The sequence below is a fragment of the Notothenia coriiceps genome, unplaced genomic scaffold, assembly GCF_000735185.1.
Source record: "Notothenia coriiceps isolate Sejong01 unplaced genomic scaffold, NC01 NC01_scaffold00029196, whole genome shotgun sequence".
NCBI lineage: Eukaryota > Metazoa > Chordata > Actinopteri > Perciformes > Nototheniidae > Notothenia > Notothenia coriiceps.
In genome coordinates this window covers 172,511-190,320 of record NW_011361897.1, presented here as the reverse complement: position 1 = coordinate 190,320, position 17,810 = coordinate 172,511, and the positions used below count along the sequence as shown (strand labels likewise).

The following is a 17,810-nucleotide window of genomic DNA, read 5'->3' as shown; positions in this document are numbered from 1 at the left end:
ACTAAAGTCATCAAGAAAGAGGTTGCTCCTGTCCTGAAGAAGGAACGACTTGATGTTACAAAAGCAGGTAATAAACTATCTCAGAACGGGTCACGTGTCTTTTAATACTTGTAAATAGTATGGATTTACAGTGGCATAGCTTCCATGTTTAATGTTAGGCTGGGATAAAGTGATAAATTATCATTCTTAATATTATCCAATATTAGAAGTTCCTGAAGAACCTAAATTGAAAGCCAAGCCAGAACCTTCAAAGAAAGGTATTTTTATTTAGGAAACGTAAAAATAGATATATTTTCAGAGAGTTTAAAATAATAAACACTTATCTCTTTATTAACCTAAAATCTAAAGGGTTGTTGGTCTCACAATTTTCCAGCAGCGGCTCTTCCCAAGGAACCTAAGAAGGAACCAAAGGAACAAGTCGAACCTAAACCTGTAGAAAAAGGTAATGCAAAGCCATGAAGCCACACCATGATCATGGCTAAAAGATAACAGAGCTAGATTACTCATAGATGGTCTCAAAGATAGGTCTACTGGAAATACATTTGTTTTACTTTTTCCACTGTATAACTTATGTGAAACTTTTCAACCAGCTTTGCCTTTTCATTTCAGAAGCTGAACCCAAAGAGGCAGAAAAGGTGACTAAAGTCATCAAGAAAGAGGCTGCTCCTGTCCTGAAGAAGGAACGACTTGATGTTACAAAAGCAGGTAATAAAATAAAGTATGTAGAATAACTGGTCACAGTTATATTTTGTCCTTGTGGTTGGTATAGATGTTTGTAGTGGTATTGATTGCATTTTAAATGTAAAGCCAGGATTAGTTCATTAATTATATATTTTTTAATTCTCAAATACTAGAGGTTCCAGAGGTACCTAAAGTGAGAGCAAAAACAGAACCTGCAAAGAAAGGTAATTGTATGTCTTCGGAAACATAAAAGGAATATATTTGCAGAGAGTTTCAGATCAAAAACACTTATCTTTTTATAAACCTAAAATCTAAAGACTTGTTGGTCTCATGATTTTACAGCAGCTGCTCTTCCCAAGGAACCTAAGAAGGAAACAAAGGAACAAGTTAAACCTAAACCTGTGGAAAAAGGTAATGCAAAGCCATGAAGCCACACCATGATCATGGCTGAAACTAAAAGAGAAACAAAATTGCTCATTGATAGTCCCTAAGATAGGGCGACCGGATATAGACTTTTTGAATGAGTGTTATATTTGTTTCCACCGTATAATTGAATGTGAGACGGTTCAATCAGCTTTGTCTTTATATTTCAGACGCTGGACCCAAAAAGGCAGAAAAGGTGACTAAAGAAGTCAAAAAGGAGGTTGTGTCTCTCGTGAAGAAGGAGCATCTTAATGTTACCAAAGCAGGTGAGAAAATACAGTCTGTAGAATAACAGCTCACAGTGAAATGTATCCTTGTGGTTAGATGAATCGATGTTCGCAATGACAAAGCTTACATGTTAAACGTTAAGCCAATATTATTTAATTCATTATATATATATATTTGTAATTCTCAAATACTAGAGGTTCCAGAAGTAACCAAAGTGAAAGCCAAGCCAGAACCTGCAAAGAAAGGTAATTGTATGTAGGAATCTAAAAAGTAATATATTTGCAGTGAGTTTAAAATAATAAACTTGTCTTTTTATAGACCTCAATTCTAAGGGCTTGTTGGTGTCATCATTTTTACAGCAGTGGCCCCTCCCAAGGAACCTAAGAAGGAAATAGACTTGTTTAACTTTTTTCAATGAAGGGTATATTTGTTTCCACTGTATTACTTACAGTATGTGAAACTTTTCAACCATATTTGCCTTTTCATTTCAGAAGCTGAACCCAAAGAGGCAGAAAAGTTGACTAAAGTCATCAAGAAAGAGGCTGCTCCTGTCCTGAAGAAGGAACGACTTGATGTTACAAAAGCAGGTAATAAAATACAGTATGCAGAATAACTGGTCACAACCACATTTTGTCCTTGTGGTTAGTATAGATTTTTGAAGTGTCAGAACAGGTCACATGTCTTTTAATACTTGTAAATAGTATGGATTTAAAGTGGCATAGTTTAAATGTGTAATCCTAGGCTGGGATAAAGTGATAAATTATCTTTCTTAATATTCTCCAATAATAGAAGTTCCTGAAGAACCTAAAGTGAAAGCCAAGTCAGAACCTTCAAAGAAAGGTATTTGTATGTAGGAAATATAAAGGAATATATTTTCAGAGAGTTTCAAATTATAAACACTTATCTTTTTATAAACCTAAAATCTAAAGGCTTGTTGGTCTCATGATTTTACAGCAGTGGCACCTCCCAAGGAACCAAAGGAACAAGTCAAACCTAAACCTGTAGAAAAAGGTAATGCAAAGCCATGAAGCCACACCACGAGCATGGCTAAAAGATAACAGAGCTAGATTGCTCATAGATGGTCTCAAAGATAGCGCTACTGGAAATAGATTTGTTTGACTTTTTTCAATGAAGGGTATATTTGTTTCCACTGTATAACTCATGTTAAACTTTTCAACCATATTTGCCTTTTTATTTCAGAAGCTGAACCCAAAAAGGCAGAAAAGGTGACTAAAGTCGTCAAGAAAGAGGCTGCTCCTGTCCTGAAGAAGGAACGACTTGATGTTACAAAAGCAGGTAATAAACTATCTCAGAACAGGTCACGTGTCTTTTAAAACTTATAGATAGAATAGATTTACAGCGGCATAGCTTACATGTACATGGAATATACTTGAAGAGAGTATCAAATACAACTTTTATATTTATAAACCTAAAATCTAAAGGCTTGTTGGTCTCATGATTTTACAGCAGCGGCTCTTCCCAAGGAACCTAAGAAGGAACCAAAGGAACAAGTCAAACCTAAACCTGTAGAAAAAGGTAATGCAAAGCCATGAAGCCACACCATGATCATGGTTAAAAGATACTGCTTTATCTTTAAATGATAAGGCATTGTAAGGGGCGGCTCTGGCTCATGGGGTTAGTGAGCTAATCTGTAACTCAGAGGGTTACCGTTTCAATCCCAAACCCCACAGTCAACATGCAGAAGTATCCTTAATAGATACTTAACCCCCGAATTGCATTTATTTGCAGTGGCATAGCTTAAATGTTTAAATGTGAAGCGACATTTAGCTTTAATTAGACCATTCGAGATGAAAATATGCTAAGAAATTGTGCATATTTTTCATTTGCTGTCACTAACTTCATTCAATTCAACAGCTACCAAGGAGCCCAAGAAGGAACCAAAGGAAAAAGTCAAATCTGTATCTGTAAAACTAGGTAATGCAAAGACTCACTAATGTTGCATTTTAAAACGTTTTGTGAACTGCCTCACTCAGAGAGGAATGTACAAATTGTAGCTGAAATGCTGGACTTCCTTACATGTCCAGTTTTATAATTGATATACATGATTGATGCTATTGTAACTATGAATTTGCCAGAATGTAATGGTTGTCTTTTGAAGCATTGATAGCAGGATGACCAGATTATCAGTTCACAAAGCTCCACTCACTTATCTTTTTGTGACACAGAAGTAGCAAAGGAAAAGGCCAAAGCAGCTCCTGCTAGGAAAGGTACGCACATTATTGTTTTGTTTACCAAAAAACGAAATTCTCAGTTGTCATAATGTAAATACTCTCCTGCTGTAAAATAACATTATACTTTTCCCATACAGAAGCTGTTGTTCCAAAAGAAAAGTCCAAACCAGTCACCTTGAAAAAAGGTAAGAGTTGTGCATGTTATTAGGTAATACAAATAATAAACAAACTAAAAGTGTTACTGCCATTACGGCGTGTATTTTATTTGCACATTTCTGCCAACAGAACAAGACGGCACTCCAAGAAATGCCTCTCTGGTGAAACAGAGAGTCAAAATAGTGCCTATGAAAAAAGGTACATTATTTAGGTTTATATTTGTATTTTTCTCAGATTCTTCCAGTTTTAAGAGAGTTGAGTCTACGATACTCAGCTTGTTTTTTGTTCTCCTTTTTTCAGAAGTCAAGGCACCTAAAGAGAAAGTCAAGTCGGTGTCTCCAGTGACAGGTAAGGTTATTGTGCAACATTTCAAAAAAACTATAAGCTCCTGACCTCGAGGTTTGGTTTTGCAAACTGATCATCATGCTATGTGTTTCGTTAGAAGCAGCGGTTTCAAAAGAGAAGCCCAAATCAGCTCCTAAGAAGAAAGGTAAGACAGTGTTTTATATTTAGCTTTAACGTTCGAGTGTTTCCTCTGCTTTTGTGGAATGACAAATCTAAAATGTTTTGACACAGAACCTGCTCCACTTAAGACAAAAGCAGCCTCAGTGGTCAAAGGTAAGAGGACACATATCAATGTTTATGTTCAAATAAAGAAAAAATGGATTTAGCAATGCATTTTGTTTCTTCTTACAGTAGCAGAAGTAGCGCACAAAAATGTCTCATCAACAAAGGAGAAGGCAAAAGTGGTGCCGCTGAAGAAAGGTACATCTTTTTATATTCAACAATGTTTCATAATGCTAACCACTACAATTTTCTTTAAAAGTTATAACAGGTGTGTAAATACATATTTCCGTTGCTATTTGCTCTAGAAGTTGAGGTTCTCAAGGAGAAGAAGGCCACGCCAGTGACCCCCACCAAAGGTGTGTTTCTCTTTATTATTAAAGTGTCTCTCTTTTAAGTTTATGATTTAACTTTAACGGGGCTATATTTCTCTAGCACCTGCTATCAAAGCAAAACCTGCAGAGAAGAAGAGAGGTATGTGGCAGGAGTTTGTTTCTCTCGTGCTTCCTAGCTACTAACATGTAGCTGCTGATTAAAAACAAAATGAGAATACCATCAAAAATATAACTTTAAAGAAATGTTGAGGAAGCTACCCAATTGTGTTGTTATTTTAGTGTAGCCGAGTTTTTTTTTTTTTTCGGGTCATCTTTATGTTCAGGCTTGTATCTGAATCAACACGCTTCACTATAAGCTGACAATTTTTTTTTTATATGTGTGATTACCTAAAAAGACGGATAACTTGATATTTTGAAGATGTTTTTATCAAAGTAGAAATATTAGATGCTTTATCTAAGCTGCATTGCGTTGTGGAAATGATTGAAAAGGCCTAATGAATAAATGTTGTCACGATTAATAGCTAACATTTCAATCCCATCTTCAAGACATATACAGGACTGTCTCAGAAAATTAGAATATTGTGATAAAGTTCTTTATTTTCTGTAATGCAATTAAAAAAACAAAAATGTCATACATTCTGGATTCATTACAAATCAACTGAAATATTGCAAGCCTTTTATTATTTTAATATTGCTGATTATGGCATACAGCTTAAGAAAACTCAAATATCCTATCTCAAAAAATTAGAATAGTTCCTCAGACCAAGTAAAAAAAAAAGATTTATAACAGCAAAACACAATCAAACATTTGAAAATGTCCNGTGTGCCTTGGCAGTCTCAGTATTTAAGTTACCTGTTTTGGCAAAAAGTGCCTTGGCCTCAGGTTCTAAATAGGAAGGGAACAAAATAGCATGATTGTTTTTGCTTCTTGATGATTACTGAAAATATATATATATATAATGTCTTGAAGATGGGATTGAAATGTTAGCTATTAACCATGACAACATTTATTCATTAGGCCTTTTCAATCATTTCCACAACGNATATTGCAAGCCTTTTATTATTTTAATATTGCTGATTATGGCATACAGCTTAAGAAAACTCAAATATCCTATCTCTAAATATTAGAATATCATGAAAAACTTTTTCATGATATTCTAATATTTAGAGATAGGATATTTGAGTTTTCTTAAGCTGTATGCCATAATCAGCAATATTAAAATAATAAAAGGCTTGCAATATTTCAGTTGATTTGTAATGAATCCAGAATGTATGACATTTTTGTTTTTTTAATTGCATTACAGAAAATAAAGAACTTTATCACAATATTCTAATTTTCTGAGACAGTCCTGTATATATATATTTTCAGTAATCATCAAGAAGCAAAAGCAATCATGCTATTTTGTTCCCTTCCTATTTAGAACCTGAGGCCAAGGCACTTTTTGCCAAAACAGGTAACTTAAATACAACCAATACTTATTCTGTAAAATAATTACTTTTCCTAAGAAAATTTATATTTTCATGACTCTTAGCACCTGAGGTTACAAAGGAGAAACCTAAACCGGCTCAAGAGAAGAAAAGTACATTTATTTGAACAACAACAAAGTCATAGATATTTACAAATTATTAAGTTATTTACAATTTAAACATCTTTTTTATGTAACTAGCTCAATTTGAATCAAAGGCTGAGACAAAGAAGGAATCACTTCTAAAGAAAAAAGGTATTCTGCCACTTTCCTGACCCTGCACAGATCTCATGGGGTTGTTTTGTAGCTTTACAAAAATGATTGTTATCATCTACTAATATATAATGAAATGCTAATAATGTAATATTGCAGTGTTACTTCAGCAACTATAATCAAACTAAATGACAAAGCTACTTAATACAAATCAACAAATGCTTACATTTGTATTTACTCAGAGCCCAAAGTGCCAGAAGACAAAGTGAAACCAGCTGTAAGAAAAGGTACAGAAACAACAATATTGACTTCTAACTACTTAAATATGTGTACTTATTACTTCATGTTGCTCAGCTATTTGTGTCAGTTTGGCACTTTCCTTTAATCTGATGTAAGTATACGCCAAACATTGTCACAAATGTATTAACTGTATTTTCTCCCAGCATTGTTGAGGAAAAGGGCCAAACCAGTCCATGTACAGAAAGGTACATTAGTGGTGCTTCAGTAGGGGTAGTCCACATAACCAGTGACTGTAATAACAGTTATGTAGTTACAAAATGTAGGTCGTAGTAAAAGCTGATTGGATTTCTCAGCAGAAAAACACGCATGAGATCCATAATAAATCAATATCATGCAGAGGAGGTGGAGAGTGATTTTTCTCCTGAGGAATACTGGATGCTTGTTCAGACACTTTTAGTTGGTAAATCTGCACAGCACTTCGATTTATTAGGCTTTTCTAACTCTTAAACCTTCTTACACGTGGGAAATAAAGAGTGGGGAATCCAAAACAAATGCTATCCAACCTACCCAAACATAACAATGTGTTACAAATGTTGGAACGTATCCGGACACTAAAAATATATGACATTTAACAAGCATTGCAAAGACTCAGAGCCAGAAAGATCACACTTGACAAACCAACACACATCAAGGTTTCAGATCACACTGAAAAACCCCAAAATGTTCCAAAACAATGGTGTTTATCTGCTCAACAGAGATGAACTTTTTTTAACACTAACTACAGCCTTTGAACGTAGTTAGATTTGCTCTGCAAGCTGCTTTTAGACATTTAAAAAAAAATGTGATTATTTAGTTGTTGTAATGCTGCTGCGGCTCCAGCTGTTTTGAATTGCTGGAATATGAGAGAATTGCAGCTTCCGCTCACAAGTAATGTGTCCCACTTGGCAGAGTCTGACCTAAGCTTCCCTTTTGCAGAACTGGACATATCTAAAGAGATGGACAAACTTGCTGAATTGGAGAAAGGTACGTTGTTAAGTGAAATAAAAACAGTTCTTGTTCATTATTTAGATACATTTAATTATGGAGCAAGGATACTGAGTCAATTTGGTGATAGAGGCTAAGGTTTTATAGTTTAATAAATGTGCTGAAACTCTATAAATACTGGTAGCTGTATATTATATGAATTGCATTTTCTTCCTGATAAAACAGCCATTTCTAGGGAAAAGGCCAGAGCGCTGCGTTTGAGGAAAGGTACATTTGTGACGTTTCAGGAGAGGCAGCACGCCATGTAACAATGTAACCTTTACAGTAGGCTAATAACAGAATATTGTCCTGCTGAATGTGAAAGTGTCCTTCATAGCTCTTTATACAAAATAGTCCTTTCTAGGAAATCTAAAAATTAAGATTTATGGACATGTTCTTATTCAGCAAGAAACTATTCATCTGCAATTTGAGCTTTTCTTTCACTGCGCAGTAGACGGCATTTGTAATGCTTTTTAATATCCTGTTTTAACAACACCGAGATGTTTCTTGATGTTTTCAGCTTTCGCTTCGCCATGGATCTTATGCATGTCTTTTCATAACGACATATACGTTTAAAGCAAATGAGCCACAGCTCACATGCATAGATGCTGCACTGGCTTAAACAAGCAAGAAAAAAAATGTTTACTTATGCTGATGGGCAATGAAAACTATATTTCAAATCACCCATTTCTTATCTGCTTATGTTTCTTTTACATTTGTGCGACAGAGCTTGACATTTTAAAAGAGCAAGTCAAACCAATCGCAACAGAGAAAGGTACTAAAACTATAGCTTTGAGTATATCGTTGAATACATCTGTTTGCTGTTCATTTATAAAAAATGTGTGACACTTTGCAGAAGACAGAGTTCGTAAAGAAAAACCAGAGCCTGTAGAGAAAGGTATCTTGATTGAAAGAAACTGACACAAATGTTACACTACACCTACTTATGGACAAATGTGAAAACGATGAGTTTTTTTATTATTTTTTTTAGAAAAAACCTTAAAGAAGAAGGCCGCCAAAGAAGAGAAAGCTAAAGGTACGCTGTTGTGCACTCAGTATTGAACATTAACCTCATCAACTCAGCAAAATGTGTGAATGTCATTAAAAACACCATCACCAGCTGCAGTCACTCTGCAGGAAGCGGTTTAAATCTTTGCTGATAAAAGTTATTCATGTTGTTTTGCTATTTACAGAGGACAGAGTTCTTAAAGAGATACAGGAGCCGGCAAAGAAAGGTACGACTGTTTGTCAAGCCTCTCAATCACTAGAGTATGAAATACATCTCCATTACAGCTGCTTTATTCACAAACAATGAAATGCTCCTTTTGTTGCAGAAAAAGCTGCTGAGAAGAAAGTGGCTAAGGAGGAGAAAATCAAAGGTACTGTGCAGAGAAGATGTTATTTAGGATAGTGTAACATTGTACTGTTTTATGGTTAACATTGTGTTCTTATTTTGATAGCCGAGGCTTCTGTATCGGACAGCTTTCAGATGGAAGGTATGTACACATTCTCCTCTCATAACCAAAATATCACACAAGTGACACAAGTGACACAAGTGTGCAAATTGCACGCTCAGTTATCAGTTCAGATGCCAGAGAGGGACACAGTGTCCTGACTGTAATGTCAAATATTGTCCTGTCCCCCACAGAAGAGCCCTACTTCCAGTGTTTCTTCGTGGACGAGGAAGAGGCCCAGTTTCCTTTCTACGCCTTCTCACCGATGCAGATTTGATACTTCAGTCTGTAGCCAGTCTGAGGTTTACAATGTAGTCAATTTTACTGATAACGACAAGGTCACGTCACGCCCTGCCGGTGCGGCTGAAACGCAGACGGTTGCTCACTGCTGGTCTTCAGGAGATAACCCTGGACCGCAGAGGATGACGAGGGATTTTATATGATGGACCGATTTTATTTAACTTCCAGATTTGGTTGAGCTCTCTTTCCATGCAGCCAGTGTCATTCCTTTCCATTTTTATTTGTATTTATTGATCATTTCTGTGTTTAATTGTTTTGAAAGGTGGATATCATGATATAGTTTATTACGTCTGTGGATCATTCATTTAGATCCTCACAGCAACACAAGCAAACTAATACAATTTTGCATTTTTTGAAGAAGGAACATAGTGCTGTACAAAGAGGCCACAGTTGCATTTTCATGGGTTCAATTCCCACATTTACTTGAAAAGTGGTTTGTACAATTATCATGCATTTTACACACCGTCATTGTCTTTTTCCTTCACTGCATTGTAGATGGCGAGTCTTTAATGCTCACCTTCTTTGCCTTTAGGCCCTGGAACAAACAATTGGCCATTTGTGTTGTCTGTGCATAATTCCGCAATTCATGATATTTATGATTTTTTTCAGTTTTTTTAAAAAGAAACTTATTTTCTCACATATTCCTCTATCTAATGAAAGAAAGTTGTTTCTGTTTCTGTCTCCTATGTCTACTATGTGTCAAAAGGAATGACCACACTGTATATGAGAGCTCCCAAATGTACTGTGGAAAAACTACCTACTAAGTCTTATTAAACTACCACCATGTGCACACAGCACCTCATTTTGACATCTAAAATCAAGCAATGCATAGCCTGCAGTGTCAGAGTTCATATCAAAGTAAAGCATTCATTCACTAGTTGGATGTCATGTTAGAAAGTTGTGTTTTTTCCAGCTACTAACTGTTTGAATACTTAATCTATGGCATTTTGATTTTAAAAATATTTTTTACAAGGTGGAACATTATTAGTAAGGAACATGTGAGGATGTATTTTATCAGTCAAGAAGGATGTGGCTAACAGCGATTCCTTGATAGACCAAAGACACACTGACCCTTGGTTCAGTGTCTGTGTGCACAACATAGAAACATGATATATATTTAGCAACCTTTTGAACAGGTGCTTATTAAACATTATGCTAGCATGATGGTTTAAAGTCTTCTATCATCACAGTTTATGTATTCAACATACAATTATATTATTGCATATCTGATGCTGTTGCATCCCATACACTGTGCTAAACAAATGGTTACAGGATTCATATTATAATTTATGAATATCTTGTGCATGATGTACACTTTGGGTTATGATTTACGATTGATTTCAAGTCACGTATTAGAAATATCTGAAGAAGAAAATGATGACAAGAAAGCTGTGAGACTCAGCTATCCTCCAGGTTTATTTTATAGCCTGAAGGTGCTTGTTAATGTGGTTACGATGAAGTCTCGTGTAACAAATTTAACATTTACATTTTTGAAATCATACGATTGAGGCAGATGGCGTCACATGTTTGAGCAGTTGATCTCAGATGTAAACGGGTACATTGTTTTTCAGCGTGCACCAGATGTTGTTTACATACGGCTCTTTACATTTTGTTCAATATGCCGTCATCACAGCTTGTGGCGTTAATCCCAAGTTTAATCAAACGTAAATGTAATTATCTTTTATTTATTAGAATAAACAGTCTCTATTGTGGTGCACACTCTGCAGCTCACAGTTAGCTCAGACTCCAGTAACTGTACTGTAACAGCTGGAGTTTCATGGTGATGATTATCTGATGTTTTGGATTTAGACTTTGTTACCAGAGTGTACTGTCTTTCGAATATTTTTTTTTTCGGTGATAAAGTTGCTATTGTAAAAAAAAAGGGCGTTTGATTTAGGGTGAAAAAAAGATGAATATTTGTTTCAATCTTTTGACTGAATTGCATTTGAAGACTCTGTTAAACCAGGAAAATGTGCAATACATACATTGTTAAAGATCTCAATGATCAAAGCACCGTCTGTTTGTCTGATTGAATGAAATGTGCATGATGAGTTTCTTTCATGCTCATGAATGTTTGGTGGTATTTTTTCCCAGATTTGAGAACATTTGAACTCTAGTATCATTTAATACCAATTACAGACATGTGTCTCTCAGTTGTGATTCTAAAAAGGTACCTTACATATATATTGAAAACAATCTAATTGTACATAGTAAAATGAATGGAAAATTACATCGTCCTGATGCTTGTGAATTGTACCAATTTGACATTAAATCCTTGCAATAAAAAAGTAGTTTGTCTTTCTCTAAAGGTGCCAACACCTCTTTCACAGTGAGTCCAGCCTATTTCTTAGGTGACAAAAATATGTCGAGATACTTTTTGTGTTCAAACTAGATTGATGAATATTTTAGTATGAAATGTATTAGTAAATGTAACTATGACATATTTATATTATTTAATATTCAGTTATATTCAAGCAGAAACTTCAGCTTTTCTAGTCTCATAAATGTGTTCACAACTTTTTTCAAGTCTAAGAAAATTACTCTTTGTGATGTTTTTATGACATAATGTGACTTTTTATGGCTTTCTTATGACATAAAATACAGTGATGTTTCGTGACATAATGTACTATAAAAAAATATTGCATATAATGCTATGACTTTATTACTTTTTAAAGGCCTTGCTCTGAACATTGCAGCGCCATGCCGTCTGGCTAAGTCATTTTAATGAGTCATGTCACCAAGCCTGAAAAAATAAACATATGCATTACGTGTGTTATCATAGAATATAACCCCATCCCCCCTTCAACTAATTTAAGCCCCCATATTTCCACAAATGATTGACCATGTTGTCAATGGTATGACCCTGATGACTGTATGAATAGGAAAGAGTACCAACTGAAGGCAGTATGGTAGGTCAGGTTATCACGCTATTCTCTAATGAGGCCAGAGAGGTTACTACAGGTCAGTTTACACCGCTTACACAGATTTCACACGAGGAGAAAACTCCCTTTGCTCTTCTAGGAACAGAAGGACCTACACTTTATCTCTTACGGTTTCTCCAAAATGGGAATGTAAAAATCTCCCTTTTAAAACATTTCTGTGTGATTGTGCTGCAGTGAAAATTGTTACCTAAACTCACATGAACTGTTTTCACCCCAAATACTTATGCAAATGATTTTGCCCGATTCTGTGAGAATAGAGGCAATTTTTGGCATTCTATGAGTGGAGCATAAAGACGGATTCTGATTGGAATTAATTCAGTGGGCAAGGCCAATGAGTTCCACTCCAGTTACCACGGTTTCTTTGTGTCACATGCTATTCAGAGGTGGCCAAAAACTTGGCAGCCTTTGCCTTGAGATGAGAAGAATGGCCACTTGTAGTCACAGTATTCAGTAGGCTAGACACAGCTCACAGGACAGGGCAGGGAGGCTTTACTTGGCTTCTTAAAATGTGGGAAAGATGGATGATTAATGAGGGAACTTCAAAATTAACACACGCTTTAAAACAGTGTCCTCTTGTTTACATGAAAGATGTAAAGCCCAACAGTCGGAGATCAGAAAGATTTAGCGGTGAGACTCTAACTTTAGACTCTGAACTACTAACCGTGGGATATTGGATTGATAAAACTCTCCTCATCCGACACAGTGTCCTTGCACGTTCAGCCTCTCATCTGTCATGCTAGCGGCAGCATTGAACCACGGTTGGTCCACACACCATCGAATGATGCCTCTACGTAATGACACCACAACTAAAACCGGATTATCCCGAGTGACATCACCACCCCCACCCCCCCAGCTCCTAGCCGTCTCTGACCATCTGGGTGTTACTAGAGGACACCGATTCCCATGAGTTCAATGGTCACACAGCTCTGGCCCGCACCATCACCCTGCAGCTGTCACCTGGAACCGACCCATCACAGGGAGACCACTGTTCCCACCCCTTAGGTTGACCAATTGAAAAAAAAATTGGACTACATTCAAAGTTGCATGAAAAAACGACACCCTGAATGAAAAGGCTAGCTCTGTTGAGATAAAGAGGCACTGATACAGCGTTCAAAGCCAAATGAAAAGTCTGAGACATAAAGGTTTAGTAAAGCAGTTTATTTTTGTGATGCACAGATTGGAACTGTTTTAGGCCCTTCACAGTCTGAATTTCTTACCAAAGATCTTACAAAAGATTGCCCATAATATGTATATCATGTTACAATACCAAATCAAGTGCAAATCACTGCATACTGTTAAAAAACAAATAAAAACATGTTTGTTAAAAAAAGGGTAACTCCTTGTTGATCGATTGCAGTGCAGGGAGGATTTGCTCATCAAGTGGTCAAGTTAGGCTTTCTCATATATGCGGACCGCCTGGACTCCTTCGAAAGTCACAGTCTGTGAAGCAGAGAAAAATATTTTATTTTAATGCAAAGTTTCATGTTTCTTTGGGTCATATGATATAATGTATTACACCATTGCAAAGTCATGTTTATTTGTTTAGCACATATCAGCAAGAGGGTCATTCAATGTGCTTGAGATAAGCATAAGCTCCATAAAATGATAAATGAACCCACAATGATTACATGTTTGTCTTAACTTATCAAAATAACTTTTGTGTAAGTCATTCTTACCGCCACCAGCTTCCCATCCTTCATTTCTCTGACAAATTTAGTCTCCTTGCCGTCCCACTTTTGCACTTGCACAAATGTGTCTCCTTCCATGGAAAAGGTAGACTGCAAGCACAAGTAAGCATAATATAGTTAAAACCATCTCAGGAGGATTTACAGCCAGAACACATGATGTTAGAGTGAAGACTACACCCTGATTTCTTTCTTACTTTGACATGTCGGTCATCAGGTGTGGTCTCATCAAACTCCTCTCCAAGTTTGGCGGAGACCTCAGTGTTCCTGAAGGTGCTCTGAGTTTTCAACACCACTTTGTCCCCATCCTGTTCGATCACCACAGTGGGTTTGGTGACATTGCCCACTTGTCTGGTGGCAAAACCAACACCTGTTAAAAAGAAAAATACAAATAAATGCCTTTGCTAATAGACAATGATTGACTACTACTTTTTTTTACTTCTATTATATACTAAAACGTGAAATTATATGAGCAAGAATAAATTACTATTCCAGTATCACAACATTGATTACTCTACTCATCTATTTCTTCAAAAATAAAATAAATGATCTTATCTTACCAAGTGCCTTCATGTATTCATCAAAGTTCTGGCTGTCCACCAGTTTCCATGTCCCGCAGAAAGCATCAACCATCTTTGCAAATTGTATTGGTTTGTTAAGTATCAAACTGTAAAACCTGCTCTGTTCTTCGTGCAATAAATCCTGCAGCGTGTGTCCGAGAAATAAATACTGTGACCGAGGGGATGACCACGGAGGAGGCGGGAGAGCTGATTGGACGATCCCGAAGCCTCGTGGGCTGTGATTGGTCATCACAAATGTGCCGTTAATATAATTGTAACATGACTGATTAATGTGAAATCGTAATGTGTTCTCTGAAAACGATGTAAAAAGAGTATAGAAGTCTACATGATAAATGTAAAAACATACAATATATATCAAATGTCCGACAAAAGGAAACAAATAAAAAACTTTTCACATTTATCCAAGTATTATTTACTCAGTTTCACAGACTGTCGACAGTCAGAAGACGGTTAGCTCGCTTCGCCTTTAACCACAGGGTTTTATATAGGGACCGTCATTAAATTATCCCTTTGACAAAAAATGTCATAGTATAGTAGTATGTTGAAAAAAAATCATTAAAAAAGTCGCAATTTGTTTTACTACTGCATATCTTTATTGTTGATAAAATATTTTCCGCAGACCTAATCTGAGACGGATACAAACAGATGTCCACTGCCATGATACAGTAGAGGAGTCCTTATCAATAACACCCAAATGTAATCAATAACACTATTGCTGAGTACATTTGTCCAAAAAAAGTACTTCTTGGCACTAATTAAGGCCAGATGTATACATGAAACAACCTGCAACAAGCATAAAAAGTTTTATAAAACAAAATCAGATTTCTTCCCAAATATCACATTATTTTGTCACTATTTCAGAAACATTATTTAAAATAATGTTTTTATTTTACTTCCCTGAAGTTCACATAAAGTTCATGCAAATTAACATTAGATGTTTCACAATAAAAGAGCAACTCGGGGAGCTTTACTTAATCAAGGAGGGTAGGGGCAGAAATCATTTGAATGTTTTGTAGTATGATTTTGAAGCAGCGGTGAGCAGCAAATTCACAAGGTCATAGATGGATACATTAAACAATGATTTTTTGGCTCCAGAGTTATTCCTATGAATGTAAAATCATAGATTAAAGTGAAACTAAAGACACTCTACTGGTTTTTCAGCTCTAAACAGTGTGGATAATATCCAATACATCTAATAAAGTAATTTAACCGATTAAGGAATATGGCAAAAAGCTTCACTCAAACAGTTGATATGTCATGTCACACCTTAAGTGCTAAATGTAGAGCCAAATGATCACACCATCCATCACTGAAATACTTTGTAACCGTTTACAGGGGTTTTAGATTACAGAAATGTAAATGTGTTGTACAGTGAGAACTTGGAGATGAAAGCAGACATGGCAGCAGGGGTAGAGCAGGAGAGGCAGAGAGTGAGGTAGGGAGGACAGAGCAGCACCCAGGCTTCTCCACATTAAGGCCTATCTCCCTTCTCCTTATCAACCCCATTATCCAGATAAATGATTTTGTTCTTGGTGCAGTTTGTTTATCACAAACATAAGCATCACTTTTAAACACTTTTTCAGCAACAACAAAACTGAATGATGGTAGATTTTTCTTTAAAGCCACTAGCTTGTATGTTATTACCCTGATTGCAGTATGTATACAAGTAAACAAACAGTATATAAGACCGAAACTTCAGTATAACCATCACCCTGTACTGTAAAAGCAAAATCTAATTTGAAGTAGCATGAGCTCATACTTTAAGTATAAGGGAACAGATTAAAAGTTATAGAGAGGAAGAAAGACAAACATAGGGCATCTACAAATAAATCCAGTAATTGTGCATTGAAATAATGCAGATTACAGTCAAATGTTAGAAAACAGATTTGCAAATAGTGAAAAAGAAAGGCCTTCTCTTCCTTAAAAAAATAAAGAGTTTTGTCAGTTGGTTTTATAATCTTTCTGGTGAAATACAGTAAAAGAAAAAACAGGAATGGCACAAGATTGACGTCAAGTGGATTGTCCTAATCACATCATGCCACCCCTGTGTGTGTGTGTGTGTGTGTGTGTGTGTGTGTGTGTGTGTGTGTGTGTGTGTGTGTGTGTGTGTGTGTGTGTGTGTGTGTGTGTGTGTGTGTGTGTGTGTGTGTGTGTGTGTGTGTGTGTGTGTGTGTGTGTGTGTGTGTGTGTGTGTGTGTGTGTGTGTGTGTGTGTGCGTGTGTGTGCATGCAGTTAATAACTAGTTCAGATGTGTCCATGCACCCACGGGAGCGTGATGCTATCTGAATACCCCAACGTTGATTGATAGCGCTACTTCTGGTTTCCTGGATTTGTTAGGTCCAGCCTTTTTCTGTGTTCCAACACCGTCTGAGTCTGCAGCCGGCCCTCTGAAAATAAGCAAAGGTAAAAATCATTACCAAAGAATTGTGGATAAAAAGCACAGAACATAAGGCTTAACTACAACTCATTTACAAAGTTGTGTTACAGCAACAGTCCTAAAGACTGTAGACACAAGATGAGTTTTCTCTGTTCTCTATAGTCTAGCAATAACATCCAGAAAGCCATAATCCCCACGGTTCGTAAAAGTCACAAGCATTTTTCCTGCAGCTGCATGTGTTGAAGTAAAGCGTCCCACCCTTTCCTGCGCTGCTCGGCCTGCTCCCTCAGCCTCTGCTGGCCCCGCTCATCCTCCAGGGTCAGGAAGTTCCTGTTGTTGTCAATCAAAAGATTCTGGGAAAAATATCAACAATTATTTCAGTTTTTCTCAGACAAATAAAACCAGAACAGATTCGTTTTTAGAAAACAAACAGGGTTTTGTTATTACCTTGATGCCTACTGTGTCGCCATCTTTGAGGTGAAATGGCGCTCCCAGTAGTGACTCTGCCTTTCTCTTCTTTTTCTTTTTGGAAGCCTGCTGGTTCTGAAAGTACATACTGAAAATTATTCACTAATAATGTTACAATGAATGATCAATATATACAAGAATACTGAGGTGTAGGGATACTTTCTTTGCTTTGGAAATACAAATCCCACAAGTTCCTGATAAAAGGATGACACATCCTCTTTTGGCTACATTACATGCAGTCACCATTCCTACCTAATGTTCTTCCCAAACTCTTAACAATACAATTTCCTCTACACATTTTATTTTTGCGCAAAGCTTGCACAGGGTATATGCAGGAATCCTGAAGTCAGATGTAATACCTTTTAAGACCTTTTCCATACATTTTAAGACCTCATCGCCACTTTGAGTTTTAACCGGTTACCTTGGCGACACACTTTACCTCACATTGACTATATACAGTATTGATTGTCCTTCCTCCTTAT

General features: G+C 36.4%; 2 protein-coding genes across 3 annotated transcripts in view; both read right to left on the bottom strand.

Moving 5' to 3' along the window:
• Positions 1-13,356: 13,356 nt before the first annotated feature.
• LOC104958716 (fatty acid-binding protein, brain-like) lies at positions 13,357-14,609 on the bottom strand. Its single transcript, XM_010786491.1, has 4 exons — positions 14,463-14,609; positions 14,100-14,272; positions 13,894-13,995; positions 13,357-13,657 (listed from the first exon to the last, which is right to left on the bottom strand). Exons 1-4 carry the CDS (start codon positions 14,533-14,535, stop codon positions 13,607-13,609), a joined length of 399 nt encoding a protein of 132 aa, XP_010784793.1. The 5' UTR covers positions 14,536-14,609; the 3' UTR covers positions 13,357-13,606.
• A 2,042-nt stretch (positions 14,610-16,651) lies between these two features.
• usp40 (ubiquitin specific peptidase 40) overlaps positions 16,652-17,810 on the bottom strand; it is a 14,644-nt gene continuing 13,485 nt past the window's right edge. For both annotated transcript variants that reach the window (XM_010786489.1, XM_010786490.1), the window contains exons 29-31: positions 17,308-17,403; positions 17,119-17,213; positions 16,652-16,870 (exon numbers count right to left, since the gene is read on the bottom strand). In XM_010786489.1, coding sequence (XP_010784791.1) covers positions 16,762-16,870; positions 17,119-17,213; positions 17,308-17,403 — 300 coding nt within the window. In that variant the 3' untranslated portion in view covers positions 16,652-16,761. The remainder of the gene's footprint in view (positions 16,871-17,118; positions 17,214-17,307; positions 17,404-17,810) is intronic.

Coding starts and splice junctions, on each gene's coding strand:
- LOC104958716 (XM_010786491.1), bottom strand. CDS start 14,535: ATGGTTGATGCTTTCTGCGGGACATGGAAACTGGTGGACAGCCAGAAC. Junction 14,273..14,462: donor TGAATACATGAAGGCACTTG/GTAAGATAAGAT, acceptor TCTTTTTAACAG/GTGTTGGTTTTGCCACCAGA. Junction 13,658..13,893: donor AGGATGGGAAGCTGGTGGCG/GTAAGAATGACT, acceptor TCTGCTTCACAG/ACTGTGACTTTCGAAGGAGT.